General features: G+C 43.0%; 2 protein-coding genes across 3 annotated transcripts; one reads left to right on the top strand and one right to left on the bottom strand.

Annotated features, from left to right (window-relative positions):
* Positions 5512-15884, top strand: LOC8070584. Its single transcript, XM_021458244.1, has 18 exons — positions 5512-5951; positions 6044-6143; positions 6695-6751; positions 6844-6890; positions 6999-7032; positions 7174-7264; positions 7615-7706; positions 7922-7996; positions 8429-8523; positions 9714-9843; positions 10917-11006; positions 12522-12581; positions 14181-14272; positions 14429-14494; positions 14596-14659; positions 14778-14866; positions 15008-15128; positions 15339-15884. The coding sequence occupies exons 1-18, from the start codon at positions 5890-5892 to the stop codon at positions 15396-15398; spliced, it is 1425 nt and encodes a 474-aa protein (XP_021313919.1). The 5' UTR covers positions 5512-5889; the 3' UTR covers positions 15399-15884.
* Positions 16879-19524, bottom strand: LOC8070583 (protein POLYCHOME). Of its 2 annotated transcripts, XM_021458693.1 has the most exons (5): positions 19350-19524; positions 19197-19254; positions 18883-18951; positions 18437-18694; positions 16879-17698 (listed from the first exon to the last, which is right to left on the bottom strand). In XM_021458693.1, the coding sequence occupies exons 4-5, from the start codon at positions 18683-18685 to the stop codon at positions 17270-17272; spliced, it is 678 nt and encodes a 225-aa protein (XP_021314368.1). In that variant the 5' UTR covers positions 18686-18694; positions 18883-18951; positions 19197-19254; positions 19350-19524; the 3' UTR covers positions 16879-17269. The 2 variants fall into 2 exon arrangements, with proteins under 2 accessions (XP_021314368.1, XP_002452369.2); XM_002452324.2 differs by lacking the exons at positions 18883-18951; positions 19197-19254 and having other exon boundaries at positions 19350-19514.

Raw genomic sequence — 22527 nt, 5'->3', positions numbered from 1 at the left:
CTCATATAAACATCCCCAGTAATTTTATTCAAACTCCCCCACGGTTTTTCAACATAAAAAAGCCTTTAGGTGTGGATATCTATAACGTATCCTAGAGGCCCCTGTCAAGGGGTTATTGTTGATTAGATCAATACTATGTATGATGTGGGTTGTGGTATTGAACTCCACTAGTTAAATTATACTGCGAACAAACAATCGGTTCCTACATGAGTATTTACTTAGACAAGGAGATTATCTACAAGCCAAATACATGTGGTTCTTGGGTTGGTTCCTCTATCCTCATGTTGCCATATAGCATGGAGCTCTTTGCGCTGCAACTCATCTTTCATGACAACCTCATAGGCTCATACCACAAGCAGATACATCATTCCCCAATGTCAAGGTTTTCTCATCACTAAATTCTCATATGTTCGATGCGAACTCTACTCAAGTCAGGTAAATTCAAGCAATCTTCAAGATTTGTTGCTTAGTATTGCGATCAAGGATCAACCCAGTTGTGAAAGAGCCGTAATGAATAAGGAAATTTATGCTTGCAATGACGAGAGCACTTGTTCAAATTTGCCGTCCGTGCAAGGTTACTCTTGGTGGTCCCACACAATAGTGGCCTCTCGGATTTATTTTTTGTGTAAATGATTTGCAATGAATGAAATTCAAATTGCTTGGAAAGTGTTCCACATACAACATGGTAGTGGATAAAATGTTCTTTATTACTCTATTAGTTCTCAAATAAATCAATTCCTAAAATTCATACAAGTTATTATTATGTTAACTAACTTTATAAAAAATATAACAACATGTAAGACATAAAAAATAAGTATATTATAAAAATATATTTTATGATATACTCTCTCCATATACAATTTAGAGAGCTATGCATGCGCGCGCTTAAAAGCCCAAGTTTGATTTTGGTAATTAATGACACCAAGGTGCTAATGCCTTTGGTAAGTGTTTTGAGTTAGGCATAGCAACACTTGTGATGAAGGAGAAACGTGACATGGAGTAGTGGACACGTGATCACAAAGAGATGAAGCATGAAGTGGAGATCATGGTGATGGATAAGGAGTAAAGTGATCGAGGCAAAGGTATAAACATAGGGTTTTGCTTTTGCCGGTCTAAGATGAGTAGAGAAGTGATTGACCAGATTTAGAATAGATAGCCTACTATCAAGAGGAGAAATCACAGTCGTCTCTTCAATCAAGTGCTACTAGGTCAATTCTTGAGCATATGCATTAGGATCTAGTAAAGTGCTATCATATCTCCTTTGAAGAAAATGTTTGTGAAATGCTAATACACATGCACAATGATGGTGTACACTTGGTGATGTTGGCACATTTGCAAAGAAGGTGGAGTTTGAGAGATAAAGAGGGGTTTGGGCGGCGTGATTTGGCGCTTTTGGAAAAATAAAATGCATATTTTCCATTGCGTCGGAGGAAAGTTTTGGAAAAGTCACGTGAGTCAGACGCTGGGTCAGACAGCATCGAACGTTGGACCCGTGTCTGACACGTGCACCGCAGAGTGGCGCAGGTTCAATCGTGCATCAAAGTGTCTGATGCTCTGGTGTCGATGCGTCCAATACTCGCACTATAGGGGTGCGAGTTTAGCATTGAACGCGTCAGACGCTGGGCTGCATCTAATGCCTCTTCGTCTGACGCATCCAGTGCAACCTTGAGGGTTTCAAAACCTTACTGAGTAGCGTTTGGTGCGTAGCATCTGCGTGTTCGATGCGGTGTGACCTTGGAGCATTAAGTTTCCAGTGACCGTTGGCGATTAACGATTCTTGTTCAAAGAGGGACACATAGTAGCGATCTAACGCACGCAGAAGGTGAGCGTCGGATGCTGGATCACGTCCGATGGTCAGGCGTCGGAGTGTCCGACGCCCCCGAGTTAGGCCCTAACAGCTAGTCCTCGATTGAAACATTATAAATAGAAGGTGGTCAGTTTTGGGAGCTCTCTTTTGTACATATGAATACTTGAGGCATACTTTGAGCTAGAGAACATCCCCTCCACTTATCCCCTTGCTTGATTATCCTAGTGAGATTGAGTAAGATTTAAGTGCATTGCTTAGAGTGTTGCATCTAGTGGCACTTGATTCTTGAGTTTGCTGTGGATTTCTTAATACTCTTGGGTGTTTCCCGACACCCTAGATGACTTGGAGCAACGGAGGTGTTGAGCTCGTAACTGGAGTTTGTTTTGAGCCTCACTGATTGATTTTTGAGGAGTTGTTGAGCCTTCCATGAGGGAGATCGTAATTGAGTACTCTAGTGGATTGTTCGTGGCTTGGAGGATCCCCATCTTGTGAGTGGATGTGTGGCACCCGTTGAGGGTTTGGCTTTGGATTGCCAATTAGCTTATGATCCATCAAGTGGGTGCATCGCCACAATGAAGACTAGCTTGTCGGGAAGCAGGTGAACCTCGGTAAAAAATCTTGTGTCATCTCTTGCCAAAGATTTTATATTGTGTATGTTATTGTGATTGATTCGTGGATATAACTCTACTCTTCATTGTCGGTACAAGAATCATCACTCACTCCTTACTTTACTTGCTCACATTGTTAGTAGTTTAGCTTGTGTAGGTTTGTTTCTTTGTTTAGAAGTAGAGCTTAGTGTTGTCTTCTCTTTGTTGGTGCGGTTTAGTGTTTAGCCTTATACTAGACTTATATAAGTGGCTTGCATAGCTTAGTTGTGCTAGTGCTAGAATTGCTACTCCATTTGTTTTACTAACACACCTACTTAATAAAGTTTGTAGAATTTTAAATAGACTATTCACCCCCTTCTCTAGCTATTTGAACATTACAACGCTTTAGCTCCCGTGCCATAGCCAAAAATTGTGCCTGTGAGGACTCAAGTCTAAGATCGATCTCAGCTGGCTCGGGAGATTGCAATAACCAATCAAACTGAATTCCAATGGTGTCTAACCTTATTTAACAAGGTTAAATAAGGAAAACTCCATCTTGATTAACCATTCTTGTGTACACAATTATGTTCTAAACGACCTCTAAATTATACATAGAGGAAGTATTTTGATAGTAGAAAACTATTTATTTCAGGCATAAAGGGATAAGACAAAAGAAATTGGAAGTCAATATATATGTTTGATAGGGCACAGTGAAGTGCGCGTCTACATGATGTTTAGTTGCTAGCCATAGTCTACCACAACTAACTTTAGGTAAATGTGGCAAGCCATAAAAAGTATGGCTAGCAAATTGGTTGCCATATTTTGCTATATCTAAAGGAATCTTACCACACTTTTTAACTCTATGACATGTCGAGCCCAAAAAAATCATGCCTAAGAGCATCTCCAACAGTTTGGCAAATTTTATTTCCTATATCTTGGAGTTTACCAACTCCCAAATTAATATGGGAAAGGAAAAAAGGGTCCATCTCCAATAGTTTTCTATAATTGACTTGAAAAAAACAAAATTTTGGACCCACTCATTTTTCTCCGCGTTTATTTCTTTGCGCGTCGTCCCTAGGTCGGCGATTTCGCGCTATGTCGCGGTTTGGCACCGTCGCCTGGTCGTGGACCACGTCATCGCCGTTTCCTACTCGCCGCAGGATGCTCGTCAGGAAAGCAAGGACCGGATCAGCTGGCCGCGGACGCTACTAAGGCTGTCTCCAACAGAGCAGCCAAAGCATGACCCAAACGCATTTTAGGTAGTGCACAGTGTTTTGGATACCAAAAATAGTCTCCAACAACATATGCAAATGGAACACCCATTTTGGGTACCAGCTGAGCCAAAACGCAAATATGCATCCTCTCTTCCCCGCGATGCAATACTGTTGCGCCGGCAATGGTGGGTCCAGAGGATGACGGCAGTCCGGAGGTTGGCCGCGTGCTCGCCTGCTTAGCGGCGGGGCGGAGGTTGACTGCGCGCTCGTGGTGCCGGCGCTCCCCCACGCGCTCGCCTGCGCTGGCCGCTCGAAGCTCCACCATGCGGCCGCGCGCTTGCGGTGCCGACGCTCCCCCACGCGCTCCCCTGCGCGGCGGCGGACCGAAGCTCCTTCATGCAGTCGCGGCCAAGCTCCCCCACACGCTCGCCTGCGCCCACTGGCGGAGCCAAGGCCCGGCCACTCTGGGCCGGTGGCCGGGCTCAGCTGGGTGCCTGGTGAACAGGTACGGTTTAGTCCAGCTCGGCGCACATGAAGTAGATTGCTTCTTCTTTTCGTTTTTTAATACATATTGCTTTGCTGTTTGGTCTACAAGTTTATTACAAACTTTATACCACTCTGTGTCACAATAAAAAAAACTTTATACCACACTGCAGAGCGTGAGTCTTGTCAAACGGATCCTTAATATTACGTTACTCCTACATCTTGCCCAGGCTCCCTACACATCCTGGCTCCGCCACTGCCTGCGCCCACCGCCCCAAGCTCGCCCACGCGCTCGCCCGCGCGGCGGCAGGCCGGAGCTCCTCCATGCGGTCGCGGCGAAGCTTCTCCGTGCACTTGCTCATGCACTCAGGCCAAATCTGGCCCATGCCTTCTTCCTCAGTGAGCTCACAGTCGCTCCCTCTTCTCCGGCAAGCTCATCGACGAGGAGGGGGATGGGCAGCGCATGCAGAGAGCGCGGGGAGGGAGATGAGCGGACTGGGGAGGGAGACGAGCAGATGGGGCTCCCTTTGCCTTCCGGTTGTTGGAAAACATCGTTTTTGGGTCTGTAACTCATTTACTGTGCAGCACCTAAACCTTGGAATGGGTCACCATTTTGCCTTCTCACTGTTGGAGTCAGTCTAAGGCCGGACGTACGCTGCTCAGGCCTCCGGACGTTGCTCCAGCCGCCGGCCATCGAGAAGCCAGGCCGTGCAGGTATCCAAGTTTCGTGCTTGCCGATCAATACTCAAAGAAAAGCATACTACGTGAACCAAACCTGCTTCGGCTCCTCCAATCAAACAGGAGTCATGTGCGGCTCCGGCAGCAGAGCAGAGCAAGCTGCGCATCAGACCTGCGTCCAACTGCCTGGCAGCGACAGCGAGCGGCTCCTCCACGCTGCATGAGGGACGGAAGCACGGAGGCGAGGCGAAGCTGGCAAGGCACGAGACGAGACGGCGCACAGGAACAAGCCTTCGCGCGCGTGGGAACAAGCCGGCGGCGCCCAGCCAAACTAGATGCGAGCCCGGGAAACCCGCGCATATATGCGCACAAACCAGAGAATTATGCTAACTTCCCAAAGATGCCAAAGCCGGATGCTAAACTATTGGAAGAGTTTTTTTTCTAGTTTGTCAAAAAATTAAGGATGTCAAAGCTAGATGGCAAACTGCTGGAGATGCTATAAGCTTAGTTATCAATCAAACACTTGTTAACTTGGTCAAACTTTGTGGCAAATTGTGACTAATAACCAAACAACCCCTACAATAATAAGTTTGGTCCTTCAAATTATTGTACACAGAAATCGTGACTTCCTAAAAATCGTGTTTTGCCGCCAGCAGCATTTTCAGCCAAATTCTCATTTTGGCGGGAACATACTCCGGGTCTGGTCTGTTCGGCAGCCCTCCGGCTCGGTTCAGCGAGATTCGGGCGCGCCGCCAAACGCCGATTCGGCAGCCTGCTCCGCGCGAGAAGCGCTCCTCCGGCTCCAGCCGTTTCGCGCTACGCCCCCAAGGCCCGCTCCCGATTCGCCTCCTTCTCCGCTAGGATCCGTCGGCGGCGGCGGCGGTCTCCGCGGGCCCTCCTCTCCCTCAACCGCGGCCTGGAGGGCTTCTCGAGCCGCAGAGACCTCCCACTGCTCGCCCTACACCACACCACGGCGGCCTCCCGCGCCGTCGAGCGGGAGCGCTACCAAACATGGAGCTTAGCTGGAGCGGGAGCGCGTGGGAGCTTGTTGGGGGTCCTACCAAACAGGCCCTCCAACACTAACCGAGCGGCGCCTTGCCGCCTTCCTTAGCCGTCGCCCATGGAAAAGTTCCTCGTGGCGGCGCCGCCTCATTCTGGCGAGGAGCCCGCGCCGCCTCCGAGGTGCTCCGCCCCCCCCCCCCCCCCCCCCCCCCCCAAGAGCCACGCTCGATTGGCCGCCTTTCACTGCTCTCTGAACCTCTTCTGGTCCGCAGGAGACACCGGTGGAGGCGCATCACTGTGGAGCTGGACGGCCGCATCGATGCCAGGTTCCGGCACCGGGAGTCGCGCCTCCTTCTCAATTCTTTCGCCGAGGTGCCATACTCTTGAAACAGATAGCTGCTAATCGTTTTGATTTGGGTTCTATTGTTGTTTGTTGAGTTCGCTATTGGGATTTCTTAGTAGTAGGAGTTAAACAGGATGTGGAACTCTCCAGGGCAAGTTTTGGACATTTTTTTTAAAATTATAGGAACCTAGTCCTAACTCCTAGTGTAACTATCCCCTTTTTAGTTTATCCTAGTCTAACTAACCCTTTTTAGTCAATCCCAGCACATGTATATGTTTTTGTTCGAAAAAAATGTAAAGTAATTTTAGTGGAATAGTAGAGCATAAAGGAACTGTGATCCGGGAGAAATATTCTTAAGATGTTGCAAAACTCTGGTTCCTTATGATTTATGAGCTTCACAGCTTTTGCTGAATCTTCTAAGGTCTGTTGGTGTTAAAGGTTATGTGCTGGGGACTAGGAGTATATATCATCTCTGTGGGAAAAGGAAAACGAGGGGCCATTTTTGTCCTTCAGTTCTTACATTCCAATATTTTTTTTCCAATCTCGATTTAATATTCTCATTTACTTTAATCTTGACAAGATTGGGGCATTCGATCACAAGTATTACATGCATGGCGAGGAACGGTGTCGGACATATGTAATGCTGATCCTTTGATTTATGTTTTGCTTGTAATGCCCAGCTGCTGTACTTCATCCAACTGACGGATTTATTGTGATTGCTCCCATCAGGTGGATCGAATGATTAGTGCTTCAACTGTAGATTTTCATCCATCAAGGTCAGCCTTTCTCTTTATAGCTCTTTGGAGCGTTACATTACATGATTTAGAGTTATGTAATGGTCACCTTCCTACGGTTTCATTTTAACAGTTACTGTATTTGAACAGGGAGGGTGTTTCGGCAATAGAATTTGATAGAAAGGTAAAATGCATATTCTGTGCGAATGTAAATTTTTGGGTTTAGCATGACTTCAAATTCCAACTCGTCGCCTTCCAAATTTTCAGAACAAAGTTGTGATACGAGTAATATCAGAGCATCCTCATTCTGGTTTTAATCATGCAGGGAATATACCTTGCATCAGTGACGCTCTCAGGGTGTCTGACAGTGCATGACTTTGAGACCTTGTACTGCTCTAAATACAGCCCATCATGCAGTAAGTTAAAACTACAACCCACGTGACCTCCTTTCTAACTTGTATTGTCTTCTGGTTAACATTATCTTTCTCTAATCATAGCTTCCTATCTTCATTCGATTTGGAAATTAGAAATCAGGTTAAGCATCTGACTTTTCCTAGACAAAGAGCTACCTCTGCACCTTCTGATGATACATTCTTGTCCGTGCAAATCTAGTTCCAATTTGTATATTCTCAAAGCACACCAAAATATTTGAAATAATGACAGACTCAGAGTGGGAAAATTAGCACTCTAAATCTTCATTTGCAAAGCTGTTATAATTTTCTTAGCTTATAGGCTTAGGTGACCAACTTATTTTTTTTCTTTGTAGGTATGCCAGATGAATCATCAAATTATGTGATCCATATATCTAACCGAATTCCCCTAAATTCTGTGCGATGGAATCCAGGAAACCAAGACGAGGTACAGTGAATATTTATTCTTAATGCAGTATGGGATTTTCCAGTTTCAGAAACTTCAGTTCCCAAAATATTTTGCTACTTGATACTATCAATGTTTACCAAACCTAACTACCATGCAGCTTGGCACTACAATCTGTTTTGTAATAAAAAAGATTGAGGTATTTATGAGTACATTTGGTTCCTATGTATTTTATTGTTGAAAAATACTTGCTGCAGATTGCTTGCACATCAAGTCAAAGTGACAAAGTTTTCCTCTTTGATATTGGCTATGTCTCATCAGCACCAACTGAAGTAAGCCCCCTTTGTGTTGTTCCTCATAAATGCTTCACATTTTTACTCAAGGAAAACATGTCTGCTGTTGGTTTACATTAGCAAATCATGTGTTATCCTTTCCGTTTTCTATCTATTCCTGGATTATCACACATTGCTGTCTCTTACTTTGTTCAATTTATTTTTCTCGCTGTTTCTTTTGTCAGTTATGTAGCTGCATAATATACACGAATTTATGACAAAAATAGTGTTGTGGGTCTGAATCAGAGATAAGATAGACCTGCTTCCATCAGTATGAACAAAAATTTTAAAATTCCGCAATGCAAAAGAAAAGGTTTCTAAATGATATCTTTGTACTTCTTTAAATATTGTAAATTAGAAGGGATTATAGCTTTATGTATGAACCATTTTCTAAACATACATATCCTCTGACCTGAATTATTACCATTTTAGGTTTTGCATAAAGGAAAATCCAAATTCCCTGCGCTCTACTCTGAATCATGCAAGAGTCTGACTGATATAACTTTTACTTCAGATGATAAGTCACGGTAGGTTACAAATTTCAGGGCTATTCACCTCTTCATTCCATCACAGTTGCCTCTGTGAAATAAGATCAATAACAATATATTGCTACTTAGTACTGTGGAGCTTGCCCTAGACAATCAAGAGCATATCATGTTCTCTGGGTTTCTTTGTCCATAGTCCCTTAATCAAGACATATGGACAGCTGTGAAGCTAAAGAAACCAAGGACTACTAAACATGATGTGTTAACAGCTATGTGGGTTGGGTTGGGTGAGTTATCGAAGAAGAGATAGATGTGGATTCTGCTGATGGTTGCCGTTCCTTCATGAACCTAAATGTCTTATTTTTGTGGTGGCTGCTGCCTCATAAATAAATAAAGGTTAGCTGTTTTATTTAGGGGAGAAGATTGGGATTTTGCCCTCAAGGCAGGTGGGCTTCGCCCAAATGCCATCAAAGTTGTGGGCTTTGCCTGAATGTCCTTATGAAACGAGTCTATGCTGAAATACCATTCCACGATTTAAGCCCAGTTTTAATCTTTTTCACCCAAAATTTGGACCTGGAGTGACCATTTTGCCCCTGTGGTCTTTTACCTTTCCCTTCATCTCTCTCTTGTGTTCTCTCTCTCTCTCTCTCTCTCTCTCTCTCTCTCTCCCACGGGCTCTCTCTCACTGCTTCCTGGGCGTCACGGCAAACACCAGCTCCACATTCTGGGTCAGGGACTGGGTCATCATCTCGGATCTCTCCGGTATGGTGCTGGAGGTCTTTGCTGATATCTTGTGCATCCTGGAGGCTGGGGATAGACTAGTGTTTGGCCACGGTGGGCCAGGGGCAGCAGTGCAGAAGGAGAGGGAGAGGGAGAGAGAATGGGAAGATACTAGCGTGAGAGAGGGGTATGGCTGATTCAACATGCAGGGGCAAAACGGGAAGATTAGGCCTTTGTTTTGGCCCAAAAAATTAAATGAGAATTGAAATGGTGACATGGCATTTTAGCGTGTAGGCAACGCTTCATAATGGTGATCTAGTGAAGCCCACAAACTTGATGGCATTTGGGCGAAGCCCACCTGCCATAAGGGCAGATTTTCAATTTTTTCATAGTGCACTTGAAATATCATTAACAATATCTTAGTGGTATTTGAGGCGTACATACCAATATGCAAACAAATCTTTGCCTTGTTGGAAATATGAGGATTTTCACTTACCAGTTCTCCTTCATAGGATGTTTGCGTGTGGCCTTGATGGGGCAGTGTACATGTGGGACAGGCGGTCAAGTAAGACACACTGTCTTGAGCTTATGGCATCTCCAGAATCTCAGTTCAACACTGTCAAGCTAACAGTGGATAATCGGGTATGCATAAGAATTTAAAATATTCAATAACATATGTTGCTTGCTTCTTTAGATTACTTTGTTTTATATTATGGTGAAATTAATAACGGAATATGCTGTTTGAGAACGACATCCCATGAACTTAATCATCTTGTTATGATAAACCTAATGGTACGAAATTCTATTTCACAAAAAGGAGGCTACAGCTGGATGAGAGGCCCTTTGATGATTGGTGGGATAATGCAAGCCAGAAAGTTACTTGTCAGATCAGAAAAGGGTTTAACTCTCTTATCATTCTACTAGAGGTTTGGTCAATTTGGAACCAATGTAATCATTGTCTTCGATGAGTTTTCCCCTAGTCTGGCAGGTGTGATATCACTTGTGTTGAGGCTTGGTTCCGACGTAGGTTGTAGATATGTGAGATGGAAGGCAAGGGTTTAAGCCCTGACGGTGAAGTGGCGCCGTGCTATGTGATGGCGCAGAGAGGGAGGCGAGGGAGGCACGGGGTAGCCGGAGAGATTGATTGAGTGTCTAGATTTTATAGCCTCATATCCTAAGAAACTCAATTTCAAAGAAACTCCACTCTAATATGATCTGACTAACAGAACTGGACATCGGAGTGCCAACCGCGTCACTGGGCGTGCCCAAGGCTTTGGCGTCGCGCCTCAGCCACGGCTCCTCTTCCCCCTGTGCTGGTACATGTTGCCAATCATAACAACTTGTTGCTGAGGAATTGCAGCTATGGGGTTTGGCCGGGGCTCGAGGTATCTCACATATCCTTGCCCTTGTGCTTGATGAGGGTTAATTTTAGGTCGAGGTCAGGTTTTTTTCCAAGCTAGCACTGGCATGTATGTTTCCATAAGCCTAGGAGTTAGTGCCTGTGTGATAAGTGTTAGAAGGGTTTCTCCAACCCCCCTTTTTCTTCTTAAAACAAAAAGAAAGCTTTGCTAGCTGTTTTATATTTTCGATGCGCTGTACATTTTCTATTATCTTTGACGCCTCATCTGATTTACACCCTTTCTTAACTTAAGCAGTCAATTAAGTTTTAATTAGCAAGCCATCCCATAAATGGGCATTTACCATTTGTTTTGCAGACTGTGTTTGGTGCAACTAAAAATGGCACAATCCATGTTTGGGATCTCCGTGGAGGGAGGGCATCAGCTGCTTTTCAAAGCCACAATGAGGTGGGTTTTGGTGTTCAGCAGATAAACTTTATGTATTTGGCACACGTGGTTCTGCAGCCTTTTACTCCATGATCAGCTTATAACACGCAAGCTAATTGCCTATATCTCCCAGAAGTTGCTTTAGCCCATCTGTCATGTAAGAAAAATTCATAGAGTGGTTTACCCGCCAAAAGGAAATGAATATACCAATTCTCAGGGAAATTAAAACATCCAGTGTGATGAAGCCTAATTATGATTGGTTCAGAACCATGTGATGTCATATGAAACCTTTTTAAAATTTAAAAACATCAAGGATCCTATATCATTTTAAGAATTAACTCATGTTGTTCTGTGGCGATCTCCCCCACAGTTTTTGCCTTCAAAAAAAGAATTAATTCACGTTAAGTGTTGTAGTCTAAGTAAATTTAAGGTGGCAAGCATTGGAACCCTACTTCCCCCCTCCCCCACGCCAAAAGAAACTAGCAAGAAATTTTGTGTCCTTTTGGTCTTGGCTACGTGTTATGTGGTTTGTTATGGGTTGTAATTCCGTAATGCTTGTGGCCTAAACTGTTAGGTGTTGGTCAGTGACCCCTTCAATCACATGCTTCTCTGAATTAGAGACTCAGAGTTGTAGGTTGATCCGATGGACAGGTTTCACATACTTCCTTCTGTTTCTCTTCTGTCTTTCTTGGTATGAATGCTGTATTTCTGTTATGTCATTATGGAAAAGGGGGAGATCCTCGATTCATTTTTTCTTTTGACTGTCACCGTGGGGGAAAAGCTCCCCACCTGAATTTTATTTCATTGATCTAGGTCCGATGGACCCATCTGTTTACAAGGATTTCATCACCAGTGTTACATCATCGTTTGTTGATAAATATTATTGATTACATAGGGGAAGCAACATTTGGCACCAAGCATCGGCTACTGATTCATTTTTTTTAATTAATAGCGAATAAGTAACTTACAAAACAAAGTACAATAACACCAAGAAAAACAAAGAAAACAATACCCACAGATGCAGCCAACGCCTACCAGAGATCTGGCACAAGGTTATCCAACTGAAAGTCCAGTGGGTTGGGGCCCTCATGACAATTCCTCCATTCAGGGACATGGTACCAAAGGCATTGCCATTGCCTGCCTTGTCAGGGAACCAAGCAGATCCTTGGGCTGGAAAATCTCCCGCAACCCACAAACCCCTGCCTTGTCTGTAACTGTTTTGCCCGGTGTGTGTTGATTTTTCTTTAGCCTCTCCTTTGTATTATTTCTTCTCTTCTAATTGAAATGACACACAACTCTCCTGAGTCAATAAAAAAAAAGGTCACCGTTGATGCTGTAGGTAAATTTACCTACATCATGGCCTTTGTTTAATACCAAACTATTCTTTGAAACTGTGCAGACTTGTCAATACAGTTTGTTTATTAGTTTGAATAGAACCATCTATGCTGTAGGTAAATTCTTTGGAACCTTTTTCATGCAGCAATATCTAGTTGTATTAATAACATGAGGGTTTGTATTCTTGGTCAATATTTCCAGGTTCAACAATTGCTATCCGTGAAGCTATCAACGTTGTTGGGCAAAATTGCATCACTAAAGGTACACAAAAGAAAAAGAAAGACTTGTTATTAACTCATTATGGATTTATCTGCTAAAAAAGCATTGATTTGTGTACACATTGAATGTAATTTAGAATTGCTTTTTTAACACTACCACTGAAAGTGTCCAAGATGTTGAATACAAGAGTATTGACATTTAGAGGCTACTCCAAAAGAGTACTGGGGTCCTATCCTGTGACCCTGTCCTGGGTTCAGAAAACCATTTTTATTCTTAAAATAGGCTGGCTGAGATTTGGCATCCCTAACAACCAGCCACAGGTCATCTAAAGTCAGGCAGGTCTCAAAATTCTGGTTGCCATGGTTACTGAGATTTCCAACTGATCTGTTTGAGTTCCTAGCATGCAAGTTCATAAAGCTGTTGGGTAAAATGGTCCCTCCATTGCTTGACACATAGTACATGTTACAGTCCTGAATTTTTGAACGCATGATATTTTTTGTCTGCTGAGAATACAACTTTATGTTCACTCCAATCTTGGTTTTTGAACCTCCTGAATCTGTTTTAATTACATTTTTTGTTTTTTTTTTCTTGTGGACCACTCCTGAATCTCATTACCATGGTAATGAGTGCAAAACATTCAACGTCTGCGATAAGTATGTGTATCACCTACTACTACAAGTCATACTGCAAGCAACACCCTGGATTACCATACTCCAACTTCAGAAAACTGCCACAGAGAAGCAGAATAGCAAATGTGCTGATCCCCTTATCAAATGTGCTGATCCTCTGGTTTCTGCAACTCTGCCCAGTAGTAGACAATCTCGGTAGGAGATTTGATGATTTTGTTTTCATAGTATGCATTGTTTCACTTTTTTCCCTACCCAGCAAATACCACCTGGGCCAACCATTTGGAACTGCCCCCCCCCCCGCCCCGCGCGCGCGTAGAAACAGTTATAAAATCCAAATATCATACTACACAAAAGATTCAGGTGCACAGTTAACTCCCAGAACAAAACTAATACTCCATACATATTTGGGTATGGCACATCCAAAAAATGTTGAATTGATTCTTCCTGGAGTCCCCCTGCCTTTTTTTTCTCTTTAGATTGTCCCTGGTTAGCATAACATCCTGAAACACCAACCGCATTCTGTTATATTCCAACATTTTCAACGAAAACGTCAAACTATATGTTATGAACATGATGGGTATTTTGGATAGATAACTAGGCCTTATGCTTTGCCAAGAGCTTTGGGATAACTAGGCCTTATGCTTTGCCAAGAGCTTGAGAGATTGAGGGAGACTAGAATTGTTTCTTCATAATTCATTGCTTCCTTTCCATTGTGCCCCATGGGCTGAATATAAAAGGTACTAACACCTCTTGTGCCTAGACAATATGGTACTATTCCTATAGACAAATAACTAAGAGAGACACTAAATAACACTAATGGGCTTAAGGCCCAACTAGGACACTTGCGCCCTACGGCGCCCCTCTTTATGCCCATGACACTATATTTGTTTTTAGCTGATTACATGATATACACCTTCATTTTTACATTACTCATAAATTGTAAAACATGGAACAATTTTTTATTCTGAAGCATATCTTTTGCAAACCATATTTTGGCATTTATATTTTTCAGGAACAATCAAACATTGTTTCAAGTCCAATTCTATCTATAGACTTCAACCCTAGTTGTTCATATCAGTTGGCCTTCCATCTTGATGATGGCTGGTATGTTATCTCCGTTTCCCTTTAAGGATCATTGTTCTTGTTAGAAATTTCTGTCTATGATTATTTTAAGTCACCATATTTAGCCCATGATAACTCTTCCACTCATTTAAGTGCATTAGATCTCAATGAATTTCTTCTACGCACATCTCATGTTAGGTCTGGAGTCCTGAATATTAACAACCTCAATGTGACACACCTTCACTGCCCTCCTCCTGCTTGGTTGTAAGTATCCTGCTATGTATTTTGTTTGAAGCCTAGGTTCCTACAAATATTCTTAATTAAAGTATACCTGTTCTGAGGCACTCTTCCTTTTCTCTTACTAGGGAGAGTACGGACTTGGTGCTGCGAAACCAGTTAAGAAAGCCAACCTGGCTGCCGACATCTTCTGTAAGAATATTACAGAGTACACTAAACTTTAGTACCTGCAAAAAGTTTTAATGAATGCTGAATGATGCACTCCTGTTTACTGTTGAGAAGTTCCCTTGATGTTAAGGAATTTGTCCAGATTTATGCAGTTGGATCTTCGTCATATGATGGTATTTATCTACTGGACTTTCATCCAGATACGAGCTCCGCATGCCATGTGGACTACAAGTAAGCTGCTCTAACCTTTGTTTTTGTTTGTTTTCTGGAGATATACCTAAAAAGGTTCCAGACTTCTGGTTATTTACCTATTGTTTTTTATTTTGCCCATTTATCATATCATATTTATTCTCTTTTCCCCCCACATTTCAGAGAGGAAGCAAGAGTCTCCGAGGAAAATCAACCTGCAGAAAACAAGTTTGTTCCTTTATCCCAAAGGGTGCTTTGTTGTGCAGCCCATCCACTCAATCACACCATAATTGCCGGTACACAGGTTGGTTTAGTTCTGTGGTCTCATACATTATTCCTGCAAGTGAGAATGAAAATATGTGTATGCTGAATAATATCCTTATTAACTTCTTGTATGGAACTATGGAATTGGAGAATTTTATTTATTTTATTAAGCATTAGATATCATTCTGTATGAATCCCATCAATTTGAGTGAGATTCAAAAACATTGACCAACTATTTTTACTTCTCCAGTTCTCATCGTTGCTCATGTTATCACAAAAGTACAAGACTATCAGGAATCCAGAGTCATGAAAACCTGCCATTTCCTCCATGCAACATCTCCAATTCTGCATTTGCAGAATCACAATGGTGTTTGTTCATTGCCAGCGTGCAATAAAGAATTATGTGCAGCATGGCGACCTTGCTGGTGCCACTGAGTCTTCAGATCTAGTTGGCCGGTCAACAGGTTCAAAGTGCTGCCAATAACCGGCTTCCAAGAACTGATGAATACACCGCCATTCACACAAATGCTCCGTGTATGCTGGTATCGCCGCAGCCTGTGCTAAATTCTGTACATTATCTCCGCTTCTCCAAGTTGTTTGGCCAATTTTTACATCTCTCGATGTGCCCTGAGAGGCGGGGAGATCTATCTTTAACTGCAAGGTTCAGGTGCAGAGTGTAATATCATAGGCTAGGGGATCTTGTACATTCTCTAGGAATGACACTGTTCCTAATGTTCTTCAGTTCATAACCACCAGGGATGACTTCCAAGTTCCAATCCTACAGTTTCTTTCATTACTACTCCATGTATAACTAATAAGAAAAGTCTTTTTGGGAAAGAAATGCGTCATTGCTTATATACGTAGAATCATTACAATCAGATCGCAGACGGTGCACAGTGCTGCAAGAAGCTAGGGGGAGCTCTGTTTAGTTACCCACTCAAAAAATTTTCATCCATCCCATCGAATCTTTAGACACATGCATGGAACATTAAATGTAAATTAAAAAAATAAACTAATTACACAGTTTAGTTGAGAATCGCGAGACGAACCTTTTAAGCCTAGTTACTCCATGATTAGCCTTAAGTGCTACAGTAACCCACATATGCTAATGATAGATTAATTTTGCTTAATAAATTTGTCTTGCAGTTTTCTGACGAGCTATGTAATTTGTTTTTTTATTAGTTTCTAAAAACCCCTCCCGACATCCTTCCGACACATCCGATGTGACACCCAAAAAATTTCTATCCCCAATCTAAACAATCTAAACAGGCCCTAAGCCATCCGAGGACCGACGTCACTCGCCAGCGCTGTGTCCACTGTGGCTGTTGTGATCACTGTTCTAGTTTCTACCACCGGCATGTGATGGCCCTGATGGGACACCGGCTATGTATTCTGGAGTATCAGGTGATGGGGTTACGTTATAGGAACCGCACAAGACAATAGTCAAAATGTATCAGGTGCAAAAGTGGTATTTACGCTCCTTTTTTGCAGAGTAAAATATTTATGAGCCATCTTTTGCAGTTCATCACATCTCCGAAATGTGGTCTTGAAATGTAACGGACTAGGACAGACATCGTGCATAAGTACTGAAAATGGAAGGCAAGCACACTAGTCAAAATAAATTGGCTGTAAAACCTGAACGAGTCTGGAATTCTGGATCCAGTAAAACGAGACGAAAAAAAAACACTACACATTGTAACTCAATAATCATGAAATTACCTATGTCATTTTTGGAAATAAAAATCTCATAATCTAGAATATGATGAGCACAACCACAGCCAAGTAAATCTGGAACAATAAGCAAGGCCAATTGAAGTATTATATTAACTGAAGAACTCAAGCTGTTACAACTCGCTCCTGTTCTATCTATCTATTCCACAAGTATCCAATACGCCTTACTACTACGCAGTGAAGTCTTATACTCTTATACTTCACAAACAAGAAGACGTGAACAACAGTGGTTCATTTCTGGTGAAGCCAACTGAAGTTGTAGTGCAGTAAGCGTACCATGACAAGTTGTATCAACAGATAACCATGCCCTCAAGCAGTGATCTAGAAATCTCTCCTACCACAGGGTCCTCAAGCAGAGAACCAGGAACCCCCGTCCCTAGACAAACCTTTGACTGGCGGCTAAGAAAGCAGCAGATATGAGAACCATTGATGCCCAGAGAAGGCTTCAGCTCATCGCATGGACATCAGTATGCGCCTTTGGACAACTAACTTGGAAGGCTGAGCAGCCTTTGGAGTTTCCTTCATATGACGCCTCACCATCTTTTCAATCTGCTCTATTGAACTTGACATTTTCTTCTCCAGATCAGCAGGAGATGGATCGTTTGGCTTGGATGGAGCCATCTGCAAGCAGTCCGATGGAGAGGAAGATGCCTCTTGCTTGTCCTCAGCCACAGAAGTCACATTGTTCGCAACAGCTGAAGTTGAGCCAGGAGAGGCAACAACACCCAGTGTTTCTTGAGTTTGTGTGCTTTGAGAATCAGGATCACTATGCTCTGCATGTACTGTAGTTGTTGGATCCACAGGCTGTGGAGAATCTTCATTCCATTGGATATGTTGGCGAGCCGCATCCTCCTCTAGGCGATTTCTTTTCTCAAGAGCCTGTAAATTGCAATTAGTACAGCAGCATATCTCAGGGGATACATAATGCATCTAGATTTATCTGTATACTGAAGAACAATATGCGCACTCTACAGATAAAGCAGAACTGAAGTTGCAAATATCCTGAATAGCATCATGAATGTTGAATTTATTATGTCATGTTCAATGAATGGGCATCTCAGAAGCGAGGAAGAGAGGCAACATGGGTTTGGTAGGCTGCTGCAAATAAGATCCTATATCCAAGGTCCAAGCATTCGATAGAAAGTTGCCAAGGCCTTGTTTAGTTTCGAAAAAATTTGGGATTTCGCTACTGTAGCACTTTCCTTTGTTTGTGGCAAACATTGTCCAATCATGAACTAACTAGGATCAAAAGATTCGTCTCGTGATTTATAAACAAACTGTGTAATTAGTTTTTATTTTCGTCTATATTTAATGCTTCATGCATGTGCCGCAAGATTCGATGTGACGGGGAATCTTGAAATTTTTTGAATTTCGGGGTGAACTAAACAAGGCCCAAGTCTTCAAGTATACTTAACTAATATAGTAATGTACCAGATATGTTGACATATGTAAGATAAAAGTATACTCTTAAGTGAGCTGGTTTGAGTGTCGAGGGAGCATTGGACCTTTATCTGGTTTTAAGCACATTTATATTGCTGGCTATATAAACTGAGAATTGCAAGATTCAAGCAGACAGAACACAAAAGGGTGGTGATTGGCCTAAGACACGAGGTCCACCTTTACGATTGATGTGATGTCACGGAGTGGGCTCCTTGGGTACCAGTCAGGTAGAGGGCTTCTCCTCTTTGGTTTAGCCCTCGCTGCACCCACGGGTGGCACATTCTCCTTGTTGCTGAAATGTGTTCGGACCCGTCGAGCCAGCGGCTTGACGGCGCCTCCCGGTGATGCCACCCTCCTCCTGATAAAAATGCCACCAGTAGAGTTTCTGGCAAGCACCGGCCTGCTGGCAGTCCTCAGTTGAGGCATCTTGTAGTCCTGCGAGAAGTTTGTATAGCGCATATCGGTGAGACAGTGATTCAAGAACCAACCAGACAATGAATCAGCAGATCAGTAAATGGACCAAGCAACCTGGATGCACGAAATAAATTTTCGGATGAAACTGCCAAATTGGCAAGAAGAATTCAGAGAGCACGTGAGCAACTTATTCACCAAAATCTACGCACCTATTGCTCGGCTTCCGCCTCTCCGCGATTTCTCCCAATATCAGCGCGATCTCTACGACTCTAGGACACCTGCAAGAAAGACGAAAGGCAAACGAGAGCTGTTCAGACAAGAGCTTCAAGAAAACCATGCAAATCCTAGTCGCTCTACTCATATTCCGACCTCAATTCCCCATCCTTCGCAGGTATTCGAACCCAAAATAACCCGTGAAACACGTCAGAACAAAAGCGACCGAGGCTGAACCAAGAAAATCACCCCCGGCAACGCAAGAACCCCCCCCCCCCCCCCCCCCCCCTGTTTCCTCTACGATTCTCACCTCGAACAGGTTCCCTCAGCTCCTGATCCCGCCTCCGAATCCTTACCCTTCCACAGATCTGCGATAACAGAACCAACAAAGAAGAACCGCATCACCAAACCGGTCGAAAAGATGCAAGAACACAGCCGACGGAGAACAGCGAAGAGTCCTCACGATTTGCTCCGCTCCTCCCCGAGCCGCGGCGATCCGGTCCCCGCGACGGCTACTTGATACGGTACAGCCCTGATTGGGGTGGGATTTCTGGGTAGATTCCCTAGGGTTTGAGCCTGGATGGAGATGGCTACTGGCTACGGGCGGGCTACGGGCCTCTCCTCCGCCTCTGTCTACTGAGCGGAGCGGGATGTCCGTTCAAACCTATTTGAAATGGCGAGGCAGAGATAGCCGGTGTACCGTGCACGGTATCCTTGGTGGACCCCGGGTCACATCTGGACGTTCGTGTGGTGGAGCGCGACCGATGGACGGACAGGAATGGATCCGGTGTATGGACCAAGCGCGTGCGGTTGAAATGGTGGGTGGCCGCAGAGGTCGACACGGCCGGTGTACGGCGCGTTTGGCGGATCGTGATCCCGCTTGTCTGTGTGAATTTCGAATTTCTGGACCGTTGGCCTTGGGGAGACCGGGAGAGGCCGAGAGCCGGTTTGGAGTTTGGACTGCTCCGTGGGTGAACCACAAAAACCTATCTTCACTTGGGCCTTGTTTAGTTGGGCCTTGTTTAGTTCTTTTTTTTTGCAAAATAGACAAACATTTTCGTTTGTATTTGACAAATATTGTCCAATCATGGATTAAATAAATTCAAAAGATTCATTATTTTCATTTATATGTAAACTCTGTAATTAGTTCTTTTATTTTTATTTATATGTAATGCTCCATGCATGCGTCTAAAGATTTGATGTGACGGGAAATCTGAAAAATTTTGCAAATTTTTTGGAACTAAACAAGACCTTGGAGTACGGAATTTTTTTATGTCACATCGAATGTTTCGTAGAATGTTGGAGGAGTATCGGATACTAATAAAAAAACTAATTATATAACTCGCTTGGAAACTGCGTGACGAATTAATTAAGCCTAATTAATCCATCATTAGCATATATAGGTTACTGTAGCACGAAAGGCTAATCATAGAGTAACTAGACTTAAAAGATTCATCTCATGATTTTCCAACTAAAGTGTGTAATTAGTTTATTTTTTATCTATATTTAATACTTTATGCATGTGTCCAAAGATTTGATGTGATGGGTAAAAATTTTTTTGGTGTGGGAAAGCACTTTCGTTTTTATTTAACAAACATTGTCCAATCATAGAGTAACTAGACTCAAAAGATTCATCTCACAAATTACAGGTAAACTGTGCAATTAGTTTTTATTTTCGTCTATATTTAAAGCTCCATGCATGCGACCAAGGATTCGATGTGACGGAGAATCTTGAAAATTTTTGCGAATTAAACAAGGCCTAAACAAGGCATTGGCTCCATCCTTTATGTGGTCCACGCGAAAATGCCTCTCCATCTGGGCCGGATTGTGGGCGGCGAGCAAGGCGGAGGCGGAAGCGTTGGCAGGCTTAAGCGTCACCGTTGGGGCAGAGTTGAGGCGGAGTAGCTCCATCAGGGCGGGACAGCTCCAGTACGGATCTAAGGCGAAGTGGTGCGGGCGTGGTCATCAAGCGCCACAACGGTGCTACATTCGCTACACTACCACTCACCACTCGGCCCTGCCTGCTGCGAGGGAAGGGATAAAGGGAATGGTTACCCGATAGATGTGGTATGAACGATAAGACAATATATTACAGTATTATTCTTTGAAAACAATGGTATTCTATAGTGAAAAGGACTATCTTATCTCTCTAATAAACTCAAATTTACTAGTAGAAGTCAAATAATTAGGTCTAATAGATAAGGGCATTGTAGGTATTTCAATATATTTTATCTATTTTAGAAAAATAGGAGTTATTTTGCCAAATATATTTTTTTAGAAATGCTTCAACTCCTTCATAGAAGCTGAGCTAAAGCCATGTCAAATAAGCCCTAGCGCCTTTGGTTGGACTTTTGGGAGCTCTTTTTCTTTTAAAAAGTCAAAAGCCAACCAAAGGAGTGGGGACTAGAAGCTACTTTGCTTTTTGGTAGTAAAGTTTTTAAAGCACCTTTGACCATGATTTTGACTTTTGGCTTTCTACTTCTTAAAATAGTGAAAAGAGAGAGTTGTTTTATTGTTGTTTCAAGGGAGACAGAGATAGAGATAGGAGGTAGGTTTAAGGTTTTTATACTTGTTTGAACCAAACAACTTATAGTTTTTTCACAACCCACAGCTCACAATAGCTTTTTTCACAAGCCATACCTGAACCAAACATACTCTTAAGAGCGTCTCGACAAGACTTAAACTAGCTCCTATCTTTAAAAAAACATCATGCTGCAGGCTTTCCACCCGTCAAAAAATTATAGGCTCTCAAATCCTCCCTCAACCCTCATTCTTAAAAGGATTTGATGGGCCCCTAAATCTATAGAAGGCCCACAAATCCCTCCTTTAAACCCTCATTTCTCAAAGAATTTAGAGGACCCCTAAATTTGTTTTTCTTTGGTTGGAAGGCTGCACTGGTACGAATTCCACTCCTGCCTGCCCCGTTGCTCTCTCGTCCACACCACTGTTGTTGATGGCTGCTCTAGCCGGTCCTTGAGCCTTAGCTTTGGCATTAACCGCGACCTTCCTAATGCGCCCTCCGTAGGCACAGTAACTTCCTCGCATGATTACAAATCTATCCTGGTGTTGCCTCAACCCTACACAGTGTTGAACTTTTAATGGAGATCGACGAACATCACGAGTTGCTTAGCATGCTAGGGAGTATTGATTAAATGCATTAGCATTGTAAATGGTGTCCTTATGTAAGGAAGGAGACATATACCCATGGTGATCCTGGTGTACCTAGAGTCATTCTAGAGGCAGTAGCTTCGCATGATAATGGTATATGACATATCTTTTTTGGTATTGTTGGATCCAACAATGACATCAACGTGCTTAACCAATCGGTTTTGTTTGTCGAGCATCTTAGAGAAGCTCCTACAGTGCAACACCATGTCAATATAGAGCAATATAATAATGGTTATTAACTAGCAGACGGTGTATATCTAGAGTGACTTGTTTTCATGAAGTCAATATGTCAGATAAGCATAAAGGTCTTACACAAAAGCAAGAAAGGACCAAGGAAGAATGTTGAATGCACCTTTGGCATTTTGCAATCTTACTTTTGTATTTTGTGTTGACCGACATGTCTATACGAGCATGGAGATCTTGAGAATATCATGCTTGCTTATATAATCCTCCACAACATGACAATTGAATAT

Source organism: Sorghum bicolor, chromosome 4 (genome assembly GCF_000003195.3).
Source record: "Sorghum bicolor cultivar BTx623 chromosome 4, Sorghum_bicolor_NCBIv3, whole genome shotgun sequence".
Lineage (NCBI taxonomy): Eukaryota > Viridiplantae > Streptophyta > Magnoliopsida > Poales > Poaceae > Sorghum > Sorghum bicolor.
This window is presented reverse-complemented; position numbering and strand designations above follow the sequence as displayed.

Coding starts and splice junctions, on each gene's coding strand:
- LOC8070584 (XM_021458244.1), top strand. CDS start 5,890: ATGGAAAAGTTCCTCGTGGCGGCGCCGCCTCATTCTGGCGAGGAGCCC. Junction 7,033..7,173: donor CAATAGAATTTGATAGAAAG/GTAAAATGCATA, acceptor TTAATCATGCAG/GGAATATACCTTGCATCAGT. Junction 12,582..14,180: donor GCAAAATTGCATCACTAAAG/GTACACAAAAGA, acceptor TATATTTTTCAG/GAACAATCAAACATTGTTTC.
- LOC8070583 (XM_021458693.1), bottom strand. CDS start 18,685: ATGCCTCAACTGAGGACTGCCAGCAGGCCGGTGCTTGCCAGAAACTCT. Junction 17,699..18,436: donor ACATCACATCAATCGTAAAG/GTGGACCTCGTG, acceptor TGCAATTTACAG/GCTCTTGAGAAAAGAAATCG.